The sequence below is a fragment of the Corythoichthys intestinalis genome, chromosome 14 (genome assembly GCF_030265065.1).
Source record: "Corythoichthys intestinalis isolate RoL2023-P3 chromosome 14, ASM3026506v1, whole genome shotgun sequence".
In the NCBI taxonomy this organism is placed as follows: Eukaryota; Metazoa; Chordata; class Actinopteri; order Syngnathiformes; family Syngnathidae; genus Corythoichthys; species Corythoichthys intestinalis.
In genome coordinates, this window is record NC_080408.1 from 36,840,691 (window position 1) to 36,861,491 (window position 20,801).

A 20,801-nucleotide genomic window follows, 5' to 3' on the forward strand; every position below is an offset into this window, starting at 1 on the left:
AAAGATGTTTTTCATAATTTTGGACCATCTCTTGTATTTTTTTTCAGTCCATCAATTAACCAGTCTTGGATAGAGCATCCAGTCCTGAGCCATCAAGCCTCATTAAATAGCTTGTCCTCCAATAGGCAAGCACCCCAGCACTCCATGTCATTAGACTATGGCCACCAAACTGTCCACCCTGTGCCAAATAGCCACAGCTCGCCTCGTAACAGTCAGCGAAGCCGAATGGCTGGCTATGCCCTCAGCCGCAGTCCTGCCCAAAGCTTCGACGAACAGGATGACTTGCGTCTAGGCTATGGTTCACACTGTCCGACCACAGCCATGTTGCTTGGAAACGGAGGTATAGAAAGGGTTATCCTTACCTCCTTGGACGGGAATCAGTCCCAACCCCTCCATATGCAACCTCCACATCTGCCTGAGAAGAAAAGGGTATCAGACGGGGAACATGGGGGTACAGCATCCCCAGCACTGAGTGGATTCTCAAGTCCACACAGTGGGAGCTCATTGAGTATTCCCTTCCCCAATGTTTTGCCTGACCTGTCAACTCATATGCCAAGAACCGGCTCACCTTTGCCAGGTGAGGCAAGAACTAGTTGTGCATTTAATGGCCTTAATTGTGCTTGATGAGCACTGAAAATTCATTCTTCTGTTGTTTGTCTTGCAGATGTGCTCGTCAGCAAGCAAGTTACTGTTAAGTTTGTACAAGACACTTCCAAATTCTGGTACAAGCCTGACATCTCAAGAGACCAAGGTAGATTTATTAAGTAGGGCCTCTTAACATGTCTCAGTCTCTTTTATTTTGTTGGGTTCCCGATATGCAAAAAGTTACCGGATCTTATACCATAGACTTCATAATGATATTGACGGGACACGTGGGGCAGGGCCGATTAACTCATTTGCTCCCAGAACCGTATAAATACATTCTATTTTTGAATGCTCAATTGTCCCACAAACGTATTTATACGTCTTTTTGTTTTTTTAAAAAAATTTTTATAAGAAGCATATATAGCTTCCGCTGTATCTGAGAAACAAAGAAAAACGCTCCAAACCAATTTTAAAGCAATAAAACTGGCCACTGGAGGGCAGTAGCGCATTTTGGAAGACCAGGCAAGCCGATTCAACAGCAGTGAACGGCCGGCCAGCATTGTCAGAGCGCTGGCGGATTGAGCCCAGGCGGCGCGCCGACCGGACAAAACAACGAGAGGACGTCTGGGACACCAGGCGCTGGACGATCGTGCAAAACGAGTGAAACCCCCCGTGGAGCGGCTCGCCAAGCAGACCCCGCAGAAATGCAAAAATAATCCATCTTTGTGAGACAGACAACGATGTGGGAAAAGTTTACACAGCTGACGTGGCGACAACGACGTCATTTCGGCGACAAACCGTCATCTCTCAGTCGTTGTGTGTGAATACATTGTTACGATTCTATCTAAAGCTCTATTTGTCTGGTTGTTCATGGTATTTTGTAAAAGGAAAACATTATTCAGATGTTTGGGATGTAACTAATGCAAAAAAATAGCTTTGTTAAAGTCAAAGTTATGTTTGAAATGTATGCGTTTACAAAAAGCTCATTTTCTCCGTTTTTTCATCAGAAATTGGAAAATTGCTCAAACTAAGCTATTTTCTAATGCTGATTTCTAAAGAATGGAAAAAGATATGAACTTTTTTTTCTGCTGAAAGAAGAGAGTCTAATCTTTCTTTTGGTGGGTTCAAAGTTTATATAGCAATAGAACAGAATTTTCTGTGGGCCTTGCAAAATCAGTCAAAATCCAGAAAAAACGGCCGGGAGCGAAGGGCCTTGCTCTGGTGAAAATGGCTGGGAGTGACAGAGTTAATAGGGGGTCTATCTCCGTCAAAGCTGACCGAGTGGAATCACAGACAAAGAGCAAGACAAGACAAAAAAAAAAAAGGGTAGTTAGCATTTATTTTACGTAAATATGTTGAATGTGATGCTAGTCTTTAAGTCACTGTGGCGCCGCCTTACCACAACAAAGAGCTTTTTATGTTGAAATTCTTGTGAAAAAATGCTTAAATCCCTGAATTCTTTATAGATATGGACGTAAAAGAGTCTCGATTCTTGGTTAAAAGCAAAAAAAACCAAATTGGCAGTTAGCATTTATTTTACGTAAATATGTCGAATGTGCTGCTAGTCTTTAGGTCTTTGTGGCGCTGCCCTACCACAACAAAGAGCTTTTTCTGTTGAAAATTCTTTTGAATAAATACTTAAATCCCTGAATTCTTTATAGATATGGACGTAAAACAGTCTCGATTCTTTGTTAAAACTGCAAAGAACCGGGCAGTCAGCATTTATTTTACGTAAATATGTCGAATGTGCTGCTAGTCTTTAGGTCTTTGTGGCGCTGCCCTACCACAACAAAGAGCTTTTTCTGTTAAAAATTCTTTTGAATAAATGCTTAAATCCCTGAATTTTTTATAGATATGGACGTAAAACAGTCTCGATTCTTTGTTAAAAGAGCAAAGAACCGGGCAGTTAGCATTTATTTTACGTAAATATGTTGAATGTGCTGCGGCCGCCTTATGAAAACAAAGAGCTTTTTCCATTGAAAATTCTTGTGAATAAATGCTTAAATCCCTGAATTCTTTTTTGCTTTGGACGTAAAACGGTTTCATTTCTTGGTTAAAAGCAAAAAAAAAAAAAAAAAAACGGGCAGTTAGCATTTATTTTACATAAACATGTAGAATGTGCTGCTACTCTTTAATTCACTGTGACGGAGCCTTGCCACAACAAAGAGCGTTTTCCGTTGAAAATTCTTGTGAATAAATGCTTAAATCCATGAATTCTTTATAGATATGGATGTAAAACAGTTTCAATTCTTGGTTTAAAACAAAAAAAAAAAACAAACGTGCAGTTTATTTTATGTAAATATTGCAAACTATGACGCCAAAGCCATAGCGGCTAATTTCTCCCATTGATTTTTTTTTTCATAACGTTTCAAAATGCATGCATGGTACGAAAAATATAATAATTACCTTGAATCATCGAACAAATCACTCCTGAGACAATCCTCTCTGTTTGTATGCGGTACAGCTTTCGTACTATTTCAACCTAAATCCGGCGTTAGATGGCTGCGTGCGTGTGTCTGACATTAGCTCCTCTTGATGTGGGGAGGCCCCCTACCTCAACGCGAGGCGCAGTGTATGACAGGGTGACCCGTCAATATCATTATGAAGTCTTACACCCACATTAGATAGGTAAATTCCTAAATCCAGTAAATTTCAGCAACACAAATTTTGGTCGGAATGCCTGTCCTCAACAAAAGTACGAGATTAAAAAAATGCCTGAAATATCAAAGAAAAGCCAAAGGGTAGTTTTCAAGTTCAAGAGAAACACATCAATTTTGTTGGATTTCAATTTTTAACCACGCCTATTAGACAGATGAATGATAAATAAGTGCAAAGAAATCGAGATTTTGACATTGTGTGTGAGCAGAGTAGAAATTTTGCTTAACGCAAGCTCATTATCATCTTGTTTCTTTCACACAGCCATTTCCGTCTTGAAAGACAAGGAGCCAGGCTGCTTCATTGTGCGTGACAGCCATTCCTTTAGAGGCGCCTACGGGTTGGCGATGAAAGTGGCCACACCCCCACCTTCCGTTCTCCAGCAGAGCAAAAAAGGTAAACGCATCAGTTAGGCTGAATTGTTCAGTTATTACCTTAACAATTTGGAATGTCCTTAATGGACTTTCTTGTGTTTGACTGTTGACTTTTCTTAAGTGAGGTAGACATGAACAGCTTTTAATGTGAGAGCGCTCACACACGATGACAAAAAATAACAGCAAATCACCAGAATCATCTCAAATCCCGGAAAAACAAAAAAGAACAAGAACTCCTCTACTTTTATCGAACAGCACGCCAAGCCTCAGTGAACTTCCTAATTGACTATTCCTTTCATTGAACTCAAACCAGGGGCGTCACTAGGTTTGAAAAACGAGGGGCTTAGCCCCCAGGAGTTACACAGGATGTAAGTGAACGTAGCGTACAAACACAAAACTTTAAAAACAGCTAACAAAGACTTGAGAAGAAGTATATTATATATACTGTATAAGCGTTGATACAAGGCAGGATGGATCCATGCTTTCATGTTGTTGACGCCAAATTCTGACCCTACAATCCGAATGTCACAGCAGAAATCGAGGCTCATCGACATTTTTCCAATTTTCTATTATCCAACTTCAATGAGCTTGTGCAAATTGTAGCCTCAGTTTCCTGTTCTTAGCTGAAAGGTGTGGCACCCAGCGTGGTCTTCTGCTGCTGTAGCACATCTGCCTCAAATTTCGACGCACTGTGCGTTCAGAGATGCTCTTCTGCCTGCCTTGGTTGTAACGGGTGGTTATTTGAGTCACTGTTGCCTTTCTATCAGCTCGAACCAGGCATTTCCGCCCACAGAACTGCCGCTCACTGGATATTTTCGGACCATTCTCTGTAAACCCTAGAGATGGTTGTGCGTGAAAATCCTAGTAGATCAGCAGTTTCTGAAATACTCAGACCAGCCCTTCTGGCACCAACAACTATGCTACATTCAAAGTCACTCGAATCACCTTTCTTCCCCATACTGATGCTCGGTTTGAACTGCAGGAGATTGTCTTAAACCATGTCTACATGCCTAAATGCTCTGAGTTGCCGCCATTTGATTGGCTGATTAGAAATTACCGTATTGGCCCGAATATAAGACGACCCCGATTATAAGACGACCCCCTCTTTTTCAAGACTTAAGTTTGAAAAAAAACTTTTTGAACACCAAATTAATTTTTATACAGAAACGACCACGGAAAGCTTTTCTCTGACTGAGCATTTTTTAGGCGATCTTTTTGAGCTCTCCATCTCCATACATTACACTCTGTGACACCATATTTCACAGCCGCTTTACAGTTGTTTGAAGACACCGCCTCATTTATCACCATCAACTTGAAGTTTGCGTCATAACTTCTCCTCAGCTGCCGGTGTTCTGCCAAAATGTCCTACATCGGCGAAACGTCTACATTAGTCGAATTTGACACCTAAATTACTACCGTGCGCTCTAAACTTGTTTTGTTTAGATGCATACAGGAATAACGTACTAAAGAAATGCCTGCAGAAAATACTTAAATGTAGTTATGTCAAATAAGGACGATTTAAATACGCTACGTGACTAATGTGGTCAACTGCTTCAAAGCTAACACAAAAAAACACAATGGTTAAAAGTATGAGAGGGTAATACATGCAAAAAGTATCTTTGAGGCTGTGAAAAGGTTCTAAATAACTAAATAAAAACAAAAATAGTGAGTACTCGCCGCTTCCAACCGATGTGCGCATGCGTGTGAATGCATATGCAAGCGCCCTGAGCATTGTGTAGGACGTTTCGCCGCGTAGTAAGGAATGGCCAAACACCGGTTAACCTGGCCAATCTTCGACCCACTTTTCTCCAAATTGTCGCGAAGTTTCTCCATTTTCGGTTATCTCTTCTATTACCGGTATTTTCTTCTCTTTTCCTTCTTACCACTTTCTTCTTCGTGTCAGGGGTTCGCTTTGGCCACCCGAGTCGCGTTCAGCATTCGATTCATTGATGACTGGCGCCATCAAGCGTCGTGAATGGGTATATGTCTAGGCCGCAGTTTTTTTTTTTTTTTTTTTTTTTTTTTTTTTTTTTTTTTTAGACCGCAGTTATAAGACGACCTTCTCTTTTTCAATCTTATTTCAGTGCAAAAAACATCGTCTTATATTCGGGCCAATACGGTAAGTGTTAACGAGCAGTTGGACAGGTGTACCTAATAAAGTGGCCGGTGAGTGTATATACAGTGTAGATATACATACATTTAATCATAGAGGCTAATGCCATGTCTTTCACTCACAACAAAGTAATTGTTTGTTCCCAAATATTTGTAAATCGAACATATTACATTTTGGGCACATATGTAACAAAAATGGCTGTAATTTCAAACCCTGAAAAATAATATTAATTACTTGAATTTAAGTAATATCCGAGTCAGGCTAATTTTCCTTACACACACACACACGCATGCACACACACGTATACCCAAAAATTATTCATAGCATACATGCATAGTTGCATACATACAGTAAAGGTCAACAGTTTGGATACACCTCATTCAATGCAACACAAATGAAGGTCCCAACCCCATTGTAATAAATTCCACTAATTAACCCCGAAAAGGCATACCTGTGAAGTCAAAAATCGTTTTAGGTGACTCCTTCTTTAAGCTAATCAAGAGAATCGCAAAAGTGTGCGAAAAAGTAATCAGAGTAAAGGTTGGCTACTTTCAAGATATTAGAATATTACACATTTTTAGTTATTTCACCTTTTTTTGCTAAGTACACAATCCCACACATGTTCATTCATAGTTTTATTACCTTCAGTGAGAATTTACAATGTAAATAGTCATGAAAATAAAGAAATGCACTAATGAGAAGTTGTGTCCAAACTTTTATTATGGTTAGTGTATTATTATGACTATCCACTGATGATAATCATAGGTGAATGAGCTCAGCTCCTGTACTCATCTGTGTAAAGTGAGAAACACAGCTGATGCTCCAGAAGGAAGTCACCCCCAAAGCTGGTGGTAACTAGAGTGCACACTTAACTCTACTAAAACTTTCACAACTTTTGACCGCAAAACAACAAAGGTAAAAGACGCAGAGACTGACTGTGGGGGGGGGGGGGGGGGGGGGGGGGGTAGTAACGACTGCTAGCAAGGTCACAGGGAAAATGCGGACTGGGTTTTCAGCGATGTGGGCGTTCTCTATATGAACAAAAGGAAAGGATTGGATAGCTACGCATTGAAGGGGATCTCTACCTTACTCTAGGATTTTTTTATGATCATATTTAAGTTAACAATGACAGTTTGTATGATTATTGATTTAAATTAATATTCTGGCATCTCCATAGTGAATATGTCAGCATTTTTGTAATGTTTTTTTTTTTTTAAGAAAACAACAAATTATTTAGGGGTGCTTAAGAATATTTTAGGGGGGCTGAAGCCCACCTAAAACACCCTTAACAACGCCACTGACTCAAACCAACTACACATATGGGTTTCCCTACATAAACACTAATCATGCTTAACGTATCGCTTTTAACCCTTAATTCATTGGATGCCATTGACAGCGATAGATGTCCAATCCATCTGGACTGAAGGCGCCTGGCCTACCCCTCTCAGTGCAAATGGAATGGGATGTCTATCGCAGTGAATAGCAGCCAATGAGTGTAAATGACACTTATCCCTGTACACAAAAGATAATCGATCAGGATAATATTGTTTTGGATTTTGATCAGAATTTAAAAAAAAAAAAAAAATGCCCAGATATATTCAGTACATAACCCCTCTAAGTGTAATGCCGAGACACTAGGAAAAAATTCTGAGCGAACTTTGATGTACTGGATGTTTCTGTATTTATTTTCAGCGTAGCTTCGAAGCTACAGTTAATAAATGTCGTTTCATGAAAATCAGAGGTGGGTAGTAACGCGTTACATTTACTCCATTACAATCACTGAGAAACTTTTTGAGAAAAAAGTACTTGCAAGAGTAGTCTTACTCAGCCCTACTTTTGACTTTTACTTGAGTAGATTATTGAAGAAGAAACACTACTTTTACTCTGCTACTTTGGGCTACACTAGTCATTATATCTTTCATCTTTATTCTACATATTAGATTTTACTTTTTTTTGCCAGAGACTAATGTAGTGCTACCACTTTCACCAATTAGACAACGCAATAATAATCACACTATACCAATCAGACTCAAGCTTGCCGTTCTATGATCAATGGTCATGCTGACCTGTTCAAACATGTGGCGTCTTTAAAGCACCGTAAAAAATTAAGTATTTGGCATAGATCGCTACCGTCAACATGACTCGGAAGTGCAGATTTTACCTTCTTTCACAGTTTTTATTTGGCACCGATTGACCATGGAAAACCGGAGATATGACCCTTATAAGTATCATAATAAGAAATATGTTGTTCTCCGCTAGAGGGCATTCATGCTCTTTGGACAAATGATGCTTCATTTCTGTATTTTTTTGTAATCTTGCCGGAATTCAATGTTTTTTTTTTTTTTTTCTTTGGCTTAATGTGGTTATGTAATAGGTTGTAGTCTTCTTCAAAGTATCATAATAACAGTTCATATAGATGAAAAAATACTACAGTTTAAAAAGATTATAACATCATAAGCAGTTACTCACAATGTTACTTATTACTTCGGTATTCTGTTCACCAATTTTTTTACTTATAATTGAGTACATTTTAGACGACTACTTTTACTTTTACATTAGTGAGAGGTGGTCAAACAATAATACCTATAAAACATACACACACAAAAATGTTTTACACATGCATTAGGCTACTGCATCACACATACTATCACAAGGCAAAGATGAGAATTGATTTTCATTCAAAATTGTATTTTTCAATGATTTGCAAAATAACACTTAAAAACAGCAGAAACCCCAAACTCTATCTCCTAATTTTTATTTCCCCTCATTTCCTCACATCTAAATACAAAACCTCAATTTTAACTACTAACAACATAGAATGTGCATTAAAATTGAAGATAATGTAAACATTTACTATTTTTGTTGAAATAATAATGACATAAGTAACATACATTCACGAAAATAAATACAAATGACTTGAATTATGACAGTGAAATTGAATATATTTCGAATATTACACAAACATTGACTGTTTTAAATTGTAAGGAAATAAATAAGTAGCCTAACATAAATGGGAAAAAAAAGTCCAAAGTGCACATTGACATGGATTATTTTCTTAACCTCCCCATCAAACAAATAAAATTAAAAATAAATTAAATAAGCCTTTTCAACTTTCCTTTCTCTTAGGTCTGATCAATTTTCTGTTGCATTGCCCTTTTTTATCGCATTAATTCAACAAGGTTGTTCATTTTTTCTTTTTTTGCTGTTCCAGAAAACATGTCTATTTGAACTAGAGGTGAAACGAATACTCGACCGACTCGAGTAACTAAAGTTTAAAAACTGATCCGAGTAACTTTATTCACCTCGAGGATTCGTTTAATTTTGCCAGCTCTACGCATCACATTTTGCCCCGACTACTTTTAATGCAGCACAACGTGCTGACTTCACATACATAGGAAGACGCAAGAAAAAGAAAAAAAAGAAGAAAAAAAAAACCTTACTGCAGCCAACAGCTGCTAAAAACTACGCCCGCATGATGCTACGGTGGTAGCAGGTAGCGTCTGATGCGTCTCATAGATATAACATGTATGTAGAACTAGATGCGAAATGACAGACTTGGCGGCGTTAGTAAACAGCCGCCATCTTAAAGCAGTATACTTCTCAGCACTAATAAATAAGATTAACGTTACTGTCACTCGCTCACGTAACGTTAGCCCTGCGGAGGGCTAGGTTTCTATTAAATATGAACGCTATCGATGCGTGGCTAACGTGTCTTACATACAGGCTTTGTTTAATCTGTGAAAATATAGCGCTGTGGAGTGATGAGGGTGTAAAATAAAAACTTAATAATGCTAACTATCAATTTTAGCACAGTAGTCATTGCTGAATAAAACACCAAGTAGCACTGGTCCCTAATGTGCTCCAATACAGCAGGTATCATACATTTATTTTGAACACTGCAAAAACTCAAAATCCTATCGGGACTTAAAACTTAACTAGAACTTAAAAATAGCTTGGCACAAATGAAAATTGAAACACGTGGGAAAAACACCTAACTTTTAAGTGATGTGTGTTATCAAGCGTAATGACATTTTTAGGTTTTTTTTTTATTTTTTTTATAAGATCTAGAAGTTTTTTGAGTGAAAGCAGTGAATTAGTCTTTTTTATTCGAGTCACTTCTGAGATTCAGTTGTTGGCTGTTTTCAACAATGTATATCGAAAATAAAGACATTGACTGAAAATGGTTCAATATTTGATGAAATGTCTTGTTTTCTTATGTATATTAATTTTTCTTTACCTATAAAAAAAATGTTTCATCCACTTACTCAATTAATCGATGGAATTTTCAGTCGATTACTCGATTACTAAAATATTCGATAGCTGCAGCCCTAATTTGAACCTATCGGAACTATTTATGCTGATCACATGTCAGTATGTCAGCCAATTAAACGAACAACTGAGTCCATGTGCACATCGACGCGACTCTTCGTACCTGATGTTGTCAGACTCGAAAACTGCTGCTGCTATGGAGAGCTCTGTGCCGTCCGTGGAATAAATAATAAATATCTGTGAAAACGGATAATGCTACACAAGCACTTTATCATGCTTGTTGTTAACAGTTATGTATGTAAATCCGATGTTAGTAGATTGTTATCCTCCTGGAGATGCATGTGTGTGCAGCCAGGCAGGTTGTTTTTAGCATGAGGTTTTGACAGTTGCCCTCATATTTTCAGGATCAAAGCACCGTTCTGCCCAGTTCTGGTGCCGAATCTCTTACCGAAACAGCGTTCCGGACTGTGCTTGACACAGTGCCCTTCATAAATTCTGATAACCTCCCTCCAGCGAAACAAGCATTTTCCTGATCTATTCCCTTTAAATGTCAGACTACTTCATCTGGGGTTGATCCCAGAGTCTCACATATAACATGGGAATCACTCCTAAAGCCATCTCGTGTTACTGTCCACTGTGCTTACACTGGAACCTGAGAGTCTCCCCTTCTTCCCACTGTTCGTGTCCTCTTGGGCGTCATTGCAACGGAGCAAAACAGAGGATTGTTGCCTGATAAATCTCAGATGAACAGCTAATGTTTCAAACTTTAACAAAGGACGTGCTCCATCCAAAAGCCTGCTCCCATCCCGGGGCCCTCTCCTGCGATGCCTCATGTCCCACATAGATGGGGTCACAGACGTGAAATTGTTGCACGAGACGGGTTATTTTCGGAACGAAAACATTATCTACGGGAAACCAAACATTCTTTGGTTGTGTTCCATGTTGAAACAAAGAAACATTGAGTGTTGCAAGTAGGAGTGGAAACCTCTTGGTACCTCATGATACGATACGGTTGGCGATACAAAGCTCACGATAACAGTGATCTGACGATATGGCGATACAACGATTATCGATACACTGGTCAGGAAATCATTCTAGGGTATTCTACAAACAGCTAATACACAGAAAAACAAGCTTCTGCTGTGAATTGGAATGAGTATTACTAGTAGACGTCCAATCCATTTAAACTGGGAGGGTGGTTCATTCATTCGCTGACATCCCTCCCACTTCAAACAGATTGAACATCTATGGCCGTCAGTGGCATCCAACGCCAGGGAATGAGGTACCATAATTTCCCGAACATAAGGCGCACCTGTGTATATTGCGCACCCCAAATTTACTTGTAAAATCTAGGGGAAATTATTGGACCCGTTTATAAAGCGCACCCTAATTTTAGCACCAATAAATAGAAGAATACAAGAGAACAGAGCTTGTGTACAGATACAGAAATATCATTTTATTGACTGGTGAAACACAGCACAAGCATTGCATATTGGTAGTTCAAAACATTACCATAAACTGACAATATTTACGGTAATAATAAGATTTAACAACCTCTCCAACTTACCAGAATCTAGGAGAAAACAAAACTGATGTGACTTTTCTTTTAAAGGCTGCTGTGTAACTTGCTCGTTTCATCATGATGAATAAATGTTTCTTCCATGGATTGATACGGTAAAATGAAAGCGAGAACATAAGTCGGAAATCTGAGAGCTCATCCCTGTCGACACGACAGGAACAATACGAACTGTTGTTATTTGGGTTTGAGTTTCCCGAGGAACAGATATAGTTGACGGAAACACACAAGAGGTCTGTGTTGTTACGTTTGTTATGGTCCGAGTTGCGGAGCTGCAATAAACGTTGACTCAAATGAGTTCAAGAAACTAAATTCTGAGCTTGATGAAGAGTGAAAAAGCAGAATTTAACACAGACGAAATCATTCGGCCAATCAGAGTGAAGTATTACCGAAACAAAATGGTGACGTCACGTACTTTATGTACCCCTTTATAATGCGCACCGTGATTTTACAAGTTGATCTTGGGGGGGGGGAAAGTGTGCGTTATATTCGGGAAATTACGGTAATTTGGGGCCCTTTAAGGTCATTTGCCTGTTGATTTTCAGTTACTTCCTGTTGATTTAGGGGTATTTTATGGGTCACTTCCCGTTTATTTTGTGTTACAGAACAGGAAGTGACCTGGGAATCACCCAAATGAATAGATGAATAGGCAGTGACTCAAACTCAACAGGAAATGACTTGGAAATGCCCTAAAATGAACAGCAAGTGACCTGTAAATGCCCTGAAAATAGGGCAGAATGACTATGAATGCTCTGGTTTCGAATGAACATACGTTCCCAGTCTAAATGGATTGGGCGTCGAGCACAGTCAATGCAGCCTTAGAGTTAACTGAGACACTATTATGGTGGAAGATTTTGGTAGCAACTTGTCGGTTTTTCTTTTTGACATTTATTTTATTTTATTTTATTTTAATTATTTATTTATTTATTTATTTATTTTTAAGACATTGACACCTTTCGAAAACTATCGTATTTTTCGGACTATAAGTCGCAGTTTTTTTTCATAGTTTGGCAGGGTGTGTGACTTATACTCAGGAGCGACTTATGTGTGAAATTATTAACACAATATGGCTACGTTCATACTACAGGTCTTAATGCACGAATCCGATTTTTTCGTGTTTTTCCGACTCGAGTGAGGCATTAACTTGACGGTCTGAAGGTGACAAGTCGCATAGAACGGGACCATTTCAAATCCGATCTGGGTCACTTTCGTATGTGGTCTAAATCCGATCTGGGCCACATTTTTCCAGACTGTCGCGGCGGTCTGTACTGTCCAGTCCCGCAAATCGGATTTAATGCAGCAATTACGTCATCAAATAGCAAGAGAGTCGTTACCGTAGCGATGCACCTGTGCGTTATTAGCGCCTAGCTTGCAGTGAACACGGCGTTTGAGGAATGGCTGAGCTTGAAAACAGTCATAAAAAATAAAAATGGGTTGAGGATAAGCCTGAGAATGCTCAGTTTTCTCTCTGTTCCAAGTGAGCAATATTTCAACATTGCTTCCACGGCCGAGAGTCGGGACAAACTGCCCGTATGTGTGTGTGACGTGCACGGACAGTGCGTGCATGCTATCGATCCATATAAACTTTGAATATAAGCCTAAACGGGCATTATTTATGTCTGTTATTTGTGTCCACCTTTTGAAAAGCAAAATATGATGTCCCTGGAATGACGGATGACGTCTGTCATTTGTTTTGATGGTTCTGCGCATGCGGGTCTTCTTGCTTAGCGCGTGTCGGACTGCGAATTAGTGCGCATGCGTAATACTTGAACGGTCTCAATGGATAAAGGCAGTCTGAACGGGCACGCCAAAAAAACGGATATGACAAAAAATCGGATTCGTGCATTAAGACCTGTAGTATGAACGTAGCCTATGATTCACATGGGCACATGATTTCACATGTTATTTTGTGTTTTGGAGTGACACTGATGGTTTGGTAAACTTCTTAGCATGTTCTTTATGCTATAGTTATTTCAATAACTCTTAATAGCTATGGCCCCGTTCGCGTTCTGCCTTTGGCAATGTGTGTTCAATTGTATTATTGACTTTTTTTATATTGAAATGCATGCTTTTAGTTTGTGGCGCTTTCACGCCCACGTGGGGGCGAACTCGCACTGGTTTACGCGAAGAAGAGCGCTCACACGCCAGAAGAAGACGGACAGCTACGCAGCGTCTCTGAGCGAGTGGGCGAGAGAGAGAGAGAGAGAGAGAGAGAGAGGGAGAGAGACATAGCTGCGAACCTACATTCATTGTTTATGCTTGTAAAATATCTCTGCAGAGGCAACGCCTGTGTGGATCATCTCTTCTGTTGTTGTTGTTGTGTTTTCCACCCGCAATCGCACACTTAGAGCCAGTTGTGTGGTTGTTTGAATGATGTGCTAAAGCTAGCTGTCATTGCTGTCATAGCACCTAATTATCATTTATTTACGTTGATGCGAACCTGTTTTGTATCGAGGACGAAATTGATTCAGCAAATTATATGGACGTCCAGCACCGTCATTTGGGAGTTTAGCTCGCTGAATAGCCAGGACCAAGCCGTAGCTTCCTGGTGAGGACAGTATATTCGCATTTCGTTGTTCATGCATCATGTAACATCCGACTGTACACTTATTCAGCGTATTGTTCTCTGTTGTATTTTTATATTAAACTGCCTTTCAAGATGACATATCTGTTCTATGTGTGGGATTTTATCAAGTAAATTTCCCCCCAAAATGCGACTTATACTCCGGTGCGACTTATATATGTTTTTTTTCTCTTCGTTAGACATTTTATCACTGGTGTGACTTATACTCAGGTGTGATTTGTAGTCCGGAAACTATGGTTTATCTCGATTCTTGCAGGAGCATATCGATAACCTTTTGGGATACAAAGTATCACAGTATATCACCATTTTGATATTTTCTCACAACCCTAGTTGCATGTCATCGTTTCTCTGAGACAATACCCGCTGTGTGCATCAAAATAGAATCCCTTTTCGGTCATAACTGCACCAAGTATAGGGACATACCTTTCTGGCAACTGCTTATTTGAAGCCCCCAAACACACACACCTGTCCCTTTTGTTTACCATCATCCTATCGTTCCGCAGAGGCACCTGTGGTGACATCATGACACGGTCCCCCCCTTCGTACTCTCAGCTTAACTCATTGTGGCTCCTTATTAGTGTGAAACCCAACCCGTCTTAAGGAGCAGGTCTTTCTCCGAGCCTTTGTGTCGAGACATTCCACTGCCGCTCCTGCCCCCTCCGTGGCGCTTCTGTGAAATCATAATCCCATTCATCTAACAAGTGAGAGCAACATCATGTGTTTTGGGGAATTGCCCAGCCCGCTTGGCGGGAGCTGCTGTTTTGCTCCAAATTGAGTCAGTTCAAATATGCTAAAACAGGCCACAGACAATTGTGATGAGGTAATGATCTTGTTTTGTGTGTTTGTGTTTGTCAGGCGGAGATCTCACCAATGAATTAGTGCGCCACTTCCTGATTGAGTGCACACAGAAGGGTGTTCGCTTGAAGGGTTGCCCCAATGAGCCCTATTTTGGTGAGTGATTAGAACAGGGGTTCCCAACCTATTCCACTAAGGCACACTGTGGGTGCAGGATTTCATTCTTACCAAACAAGATGACAACACTTTTTCCCCAATCTGGTGTTTTACAAGTGCAATCAGTTGATTGCAGTCAGGTGTGGCTTGTTTTAGCAGAAGCCTCATTGGTTCAACTGTCTCTGCTGGATCGGCTGGAACAAAAACCAGGACCCACAGTGTGCCTTGAGGACTGGGTTGAAAACCCCTGGATTAGAAGAGTGACATCATTTGGCTGCTTTTCAAATTTGTGACAACCGATTGATCCATGCATGTTGCTGCCCTCTGCTGTCCACTAGTGCGTTTTACAATCCGGGATTTCTCGTTTTTTTTTTTTTTTTTTTTTTTTTTTTTTTTTAATCAACATGATGCCGTAATGATTTCGTATGGCTTAAAGACAATTAAAATGAATCTGAGTGCCAGTAAATTGCTTTATAAATAAAATGTATAAATATTAGCTAAATTTGTTTCCTGCATCTTACACCACTGCATGACAGTTAAAAAAAATCTTTGTAAAGGGAACCTCTGACTTAAAGACTTACAGGCTCTAATAAGCCACAATTATTCTCTTTTACTACAATATGTTATTAGAAATACATAAAATATTGCCATTGATTTAAAAATCTATAATTTAGTACATGTTTTGAACTACAGAGGGCGCCATGTTTTATGGGCGCAATGGAAGCTCAGGTGATGATGTAGTTTGTCACCGTCACAAGACGAACACTACCGTGTTACTCCAATTCCTTCTACGCGGCGAGACGTCCAACGCATGTGCACATCGGTTAAAAGCAGCGGGTACTTACTATTTGTGTTTATATGAGGGCAGTCAAAAGATTAAAAATTTTTAAAATGAATTAATCGTAATTAATCACAATTCAAACCATCCATAAAATATGCCATATTTTTCTGTAAATTATTGTTGGAATGGAAAGATAAGACAGATATATACATTCAACATACTGTACATAAGTACTGTATTAGTTTATTAAAATTCTGTTAAAGTGATCCATCCATGGATAGAAAGACTTGTAGTCCTTAAAAAATAAATGTTAGTACAAGTTATAGAAATTCTATATTAAAACCCCTCTTAATGTTTTCGTTTTAATAAAATTTGTAAAATTTTCAATCAAAAAAATAAACTAGTAGCTTGCCATTATTGATGTCAATAATTACACAATGCTCATGGTGCTGAAACACATAAAATCAGTCGCACCCAAGCACCAGCAGAGGGCGATAAAACACTAAAAAACACAAGTAACAACTGGACATGACACTGCTGTAATTTTTCATCTGTTTGAGCGGGGCATGTGCGTTAAATGCCTCAAATATTTTAATGTGATTAATTTAAAAAATTAATTATCGCCCGTTAACGCGATAATTTTGACAGCCCTAGTTTATATTGATTTTTTTATTATCTTTTGATTTCCTCAAAAAACTTTTTGCATGTGTTTCCCTCTCATTCTTTTAGGCATTGAGTTTTCTTGTGGTAGCTTGTTGATTGCAGATTGTTGATCTGTTGACCACATCAGTCACGTAGCGTATTTAAACCACCCTTATATGATATGACTACGTTTAAGTACTTTCTTAAGACATCTTTAGTATATTCTGTCTGTATGCATCGAAACAAAACAAGCTGAAAGCGCACGATAGTACTTTGGGGGTCAAATTTGCCTCTTGTCGGACATTTCGCCTGTGTAGCACATTTTGGCAGAACAGTTTTTTTCCCTAGTTTCGTCACGTCTCATCCTCATCTTTCCTGTTAATTTTGCGTTTGCTGCTCGTTTTGTAAAATATCGGCAGTGCTCTCATGGTCATTAATGTTCCTCTCGGGTTCAAATTGAAAGGGTTGAACAGATGACATGTACTGTATATGTCGCTAGAGTCATACTCTGTAAGTCATGCAGCGTAACCATGTGACGTCACCGCCCTGTGACGTCAACAACAATGGCGACCTACTAGTTAACTAATTTTACAAATTGTATAAAACCGAAAACACCAAGAGGGGTTTCAATATCAAATTATTTTAACTCATAATAATGATTATCTTTTAAGAACTACAAGCCTTTCTATCCGTGGATCCCTTTAAAGCAAATGGTAAATAATGACCTGCTCCACATTGTAGGAATATAGGAGCCAGCAGTATTTAAAAAAACAAAAACCGGTGTACTCATAAAGCATCAAATTCCCTTTGTATTTTTTAACTAACCAAAGTTTTGTCTAACAGGAAGTTTAACTGCACTGGTTTGCCAACATTCAATAACTCCCTTGGCCCTGCCGTGTAAACTCATCATACCCGACAGAGGTAAACACACACACATGATGTCTCAGTCTCATTCTGATAGAATATTGTGTGAATCAATATTTTTCGTAGGGTAGATTTTCCAGTTTTCATTTAAACCTTTTTCTGCTTTTTAGATCCTCTCGAAGATGTGGTGGAGAACACGCCTCAGTCGGTCACCAACTCTGCTGCGGAACTGCTTAAACAGGGAGCAGGTAATTTCTAAGAATACATAAGAGTAAATATAAATTTGCTTCAAGTGGCACAATTCATGCACAGCATCTACCCAAACAACACTATTAAATAAAATTTAAAAAACAAAACAAAAACAAAAAAAACAACCACTGCCAGTATAAACTACAGGAAAAAAAATACAGCCACTATGTATGGTGTAGGGATGTCCCGGTCGCAAAATTTTGCAACCAAGCCCGAGTTACCTGATTTTGAGAATCTGCCGAAACAGAGCCCCAATCAGATACCGAAAAAAAAAGTTGTTACAGTACTGTACCTTTTACAATACTTGCTCTTTCGGGGAAATGATGTTACTTTATAACCTTTACAAAGTAAAAAAAACAAAACAAAAAAAACATAAATTAGGCCTGAATGATATTGGAAAAAAATATACATTACGATATAAATTGCCAAGGCCCACACTTACTTTTTACATTGGTTGCAATGGTGGGCCTAACTTTTTTTCTTAAGGTGCACCAGCACAAAATGTAGGCGAACCCACATTTTTCCTTGCGTCACCTTCAACGCCATACTTTTAATCACTCTCCATAACATTCATATAATTCATATTAGTGAATCCACTCAAATTCACTCATGCTTTGACGCTCACGCTGCCGAGAACTAGGGATGGGAACCTCCTGGTACTTCACGATATCATACAATTTTCGATACAAAGCTCACAATGTGGCGAAAAATAAGCAATCTCTTATCCTTCTGCTGTAAGTTTATCACTCGTAGCGGTCCAATCCGTTTGAACTTGGAGGGTGGCAGTGAATGAACACCTCCCACTTCAAACGGGCCCCTCCCATTTCTATGGCCGTCAGTGGCAGCCAATACTAGGCAACGATGTCTCGATTCTTGACATGAGCATATAGATAACCCTTTGGGATGCAAAGTATCACGATATATCACCATTTCAATATTTTTTCACACCCGAGAACGGCAACGAACATTCATTGAACGATGCTTGACACAATTGTGCCTTTGATCGTAGAGCTACAGAGCCTTCACTCGCCAGGTCAAAGCTACAAACCTGTAAATCGTTACTTTAATAGCAAACTCCAGCTGCAGTGTTGATCAAGAAAAGCAGCAGGAAGGGCTGTACGAGCATGAAGCATAAAAACTTTTTTTTTTTTAATATATATACTACCATCCTGATCCTTTTCACCCAATTCCGATCCTCTGAAAAATGGCGGAGTCGGCTCGATTTCTGATCACGTGGTCAGATTAGGACATCCCTAATATGGTGTATATCTTAAATATATATTTTTAAAATGCAGAAATAATTGTGACCAGTGGAGTAATGTGGAGGTGATCTAAATTGGCCTAGTCCAACACTTTTATAATGTGTAATATTATTGTTATCAGGGGTGCACATATTTTTTTTGCCCAGGTTCTCAGAGGAGGACCTGGAGATGTGGGTTGGTCCTCATTGAGTTTGAGAGCTGACCCACCTGATGCGATAAAATTATGACAAGCTTTACTTAGAGCCAGTTACCTTTAATTAATTATATTAACAATTAATGCTTGATTATCAAGTGGCACAACAAAATTGCCATTACTTTGAAGTGAAATGTAAAGAAATAAACATAAAAGCACTAATTCAAAATAAAGGGCATTCATATGAGGCTCCCACATTAACTCCAAGCCTTTGTAAAAGTGGGATGTCCTCCTCATAAGAGCTCATTGAACGTGCATGTTTAGCTTTGTGAAATGCGAGCCAAAACACGTTTGTCAGTGCATGGTGCTGTTCTTCAATAACTTTTTTCCGCCACTTGTCCATAGGCCGAGTGGGGTCCTGTCTGGCATCGATAGTTTGCTTAATTGCCACATGCTCTGTTTTTTTCGTGCTTTTCAAAGTTTGGATGGCTAAAATTCTTTGACCCTACATAAAATGCGCTGCTCTTATTAACGACATTGGGATTCTCACGGCAAATGTTGCACCACATTTCCGTGCGAGCATCATTTGCTTCTAGCCATGGTACCTCTTGCAGCCACTTTTCAGCAAAAGTCCTTTTTCCGGTAGCTCCGGTGACGTCTCTGTCGTCTGTCTGTTATTTGACGGGGGTGGGGGAACACGGAAATAATTACTCAGAGGGGCCTGCCTCTTTGACATTTTGAAAAGTGATTTTCTCGTGTCCGCCGCAAATACAGTGGTCAGCCATCGGTACGCAAAAGCGTATGGAAGCCGTTGAGGGCCAGCGTGTTTGTCTACGTCCAGTACGCATGCGTGCATGCGGACCACTTATGTGCACCCCTGGTTATTATTTATGCGTCACTGTTTACTTCGTCATGGTTACTGCATGTGCTGATGGTTGTGGAGAGTCAGCACATGTAAAATATCGGCATGAGTGTTAATACATACTACTACTACTACTACTACTACAGTACTTGCCACCTGAAATAATCATCCAATAGTACTTTGAATACTTTAGATATACACATTAAATAAGAAATGTAAATAAAACCTGAAAATCACTCATATAAGAGGTAATGAAAATATAATCACTCGTGTTTTTCTACAGCCTGTAATGTGTGGTACCTGGGCTCGGTGGACATGGAGTCCCTGACAGGGGTCCAAGCGGTGCAGAAAGCCACCGGATTGACTCTCAGTTCCAACCCTCCACCAACTTCCACAATAGTTCACTTCAAGGTGTCCTCGCAGGGAATCACCCTTACTGATAACCAGAGGAAGTGAGTTGAACACAAATCTGTATACACACACGTCAATCAATATAATATAATTGTTGGCGTATGTATTAACAACTTGTCTGCCTTGTAGGCTATTCTTCAGGAGGCACTACAATGTCAACACAGTCATATTTTGTGCATTGGACCCTCAAGATAGAAAGTAAGTGGGCCTACCGGGAAAGACTGAAGGTGGAAATCAAAGAATTACAGTTGTCTCAAAAAGCTGGACAGTTTTGAAAACTACTGTAGAAAAATGTCTGTTAAAGTCCATTTTGTTCTGCTTTTGTGTCCGATGTATTACATGTACTGTACTTGTGAGTAAAACTTTACAGCTGATAATGTTATCCTTTCTCTGATAACAGGTGGAAAAGGGACGGCTGCACCTCAGCAAAGTAAACACATTATTCCTTCACAACTCTTTACCGCAATCCATGTTTTTCCTCACAATTTTC

General features: G+C 39.4%; 1 protein-coding gene across 2 annotated transcripts in view; it reads left to right on the plus strand.

Moving 5' to 3' along the window:
• Positions 1 to 20,801, plus strand: part of LOC130929655 (tensin-3-like) — a 75,170-nt gene that overhangs the window by 52,321 nt on the left and 2,048 nt on the right. For both annotated transcript variants that reach the window (XM_057856999.1, XM_057857000.1), the window contains 9 exons: positions 48 to 577; positions 665 to 751; positions 3,505 to 3,636; positions 15,012 to 15,107; positions 17,374 to 17,451; positions 17,565 to 17,642; positions 20,184 to 20,352; positions 20,441 to 20,509; positions 20,712 to 20,741. In XM_057856999.1, the coding sequence (XP_057712982.1) occupies positions 48 to 577; positions 665 to 751; positions 3,505 to 3,636; positions 15,012 to 15,107; positions 17,374 to 17,451; positions 17,565 to 17,642; positions 20,184 to 20,352; positions 20,441 to 20,509; positions 20,712 to 20,741 (1,269 nt within the window). The remainder of the gene's footprint in view (positions 1 to 47; positions 578 to 664; positions 752 to 3,504; positions 3,637 to 15,011; positions 15,108 to 17,373; positions 17,452 to 17,564; positions 17,643 to 20,183; positions 20,353 to 20,440; positions 20,510 to 20,711; positions 20,742 to 20,801) is intronic.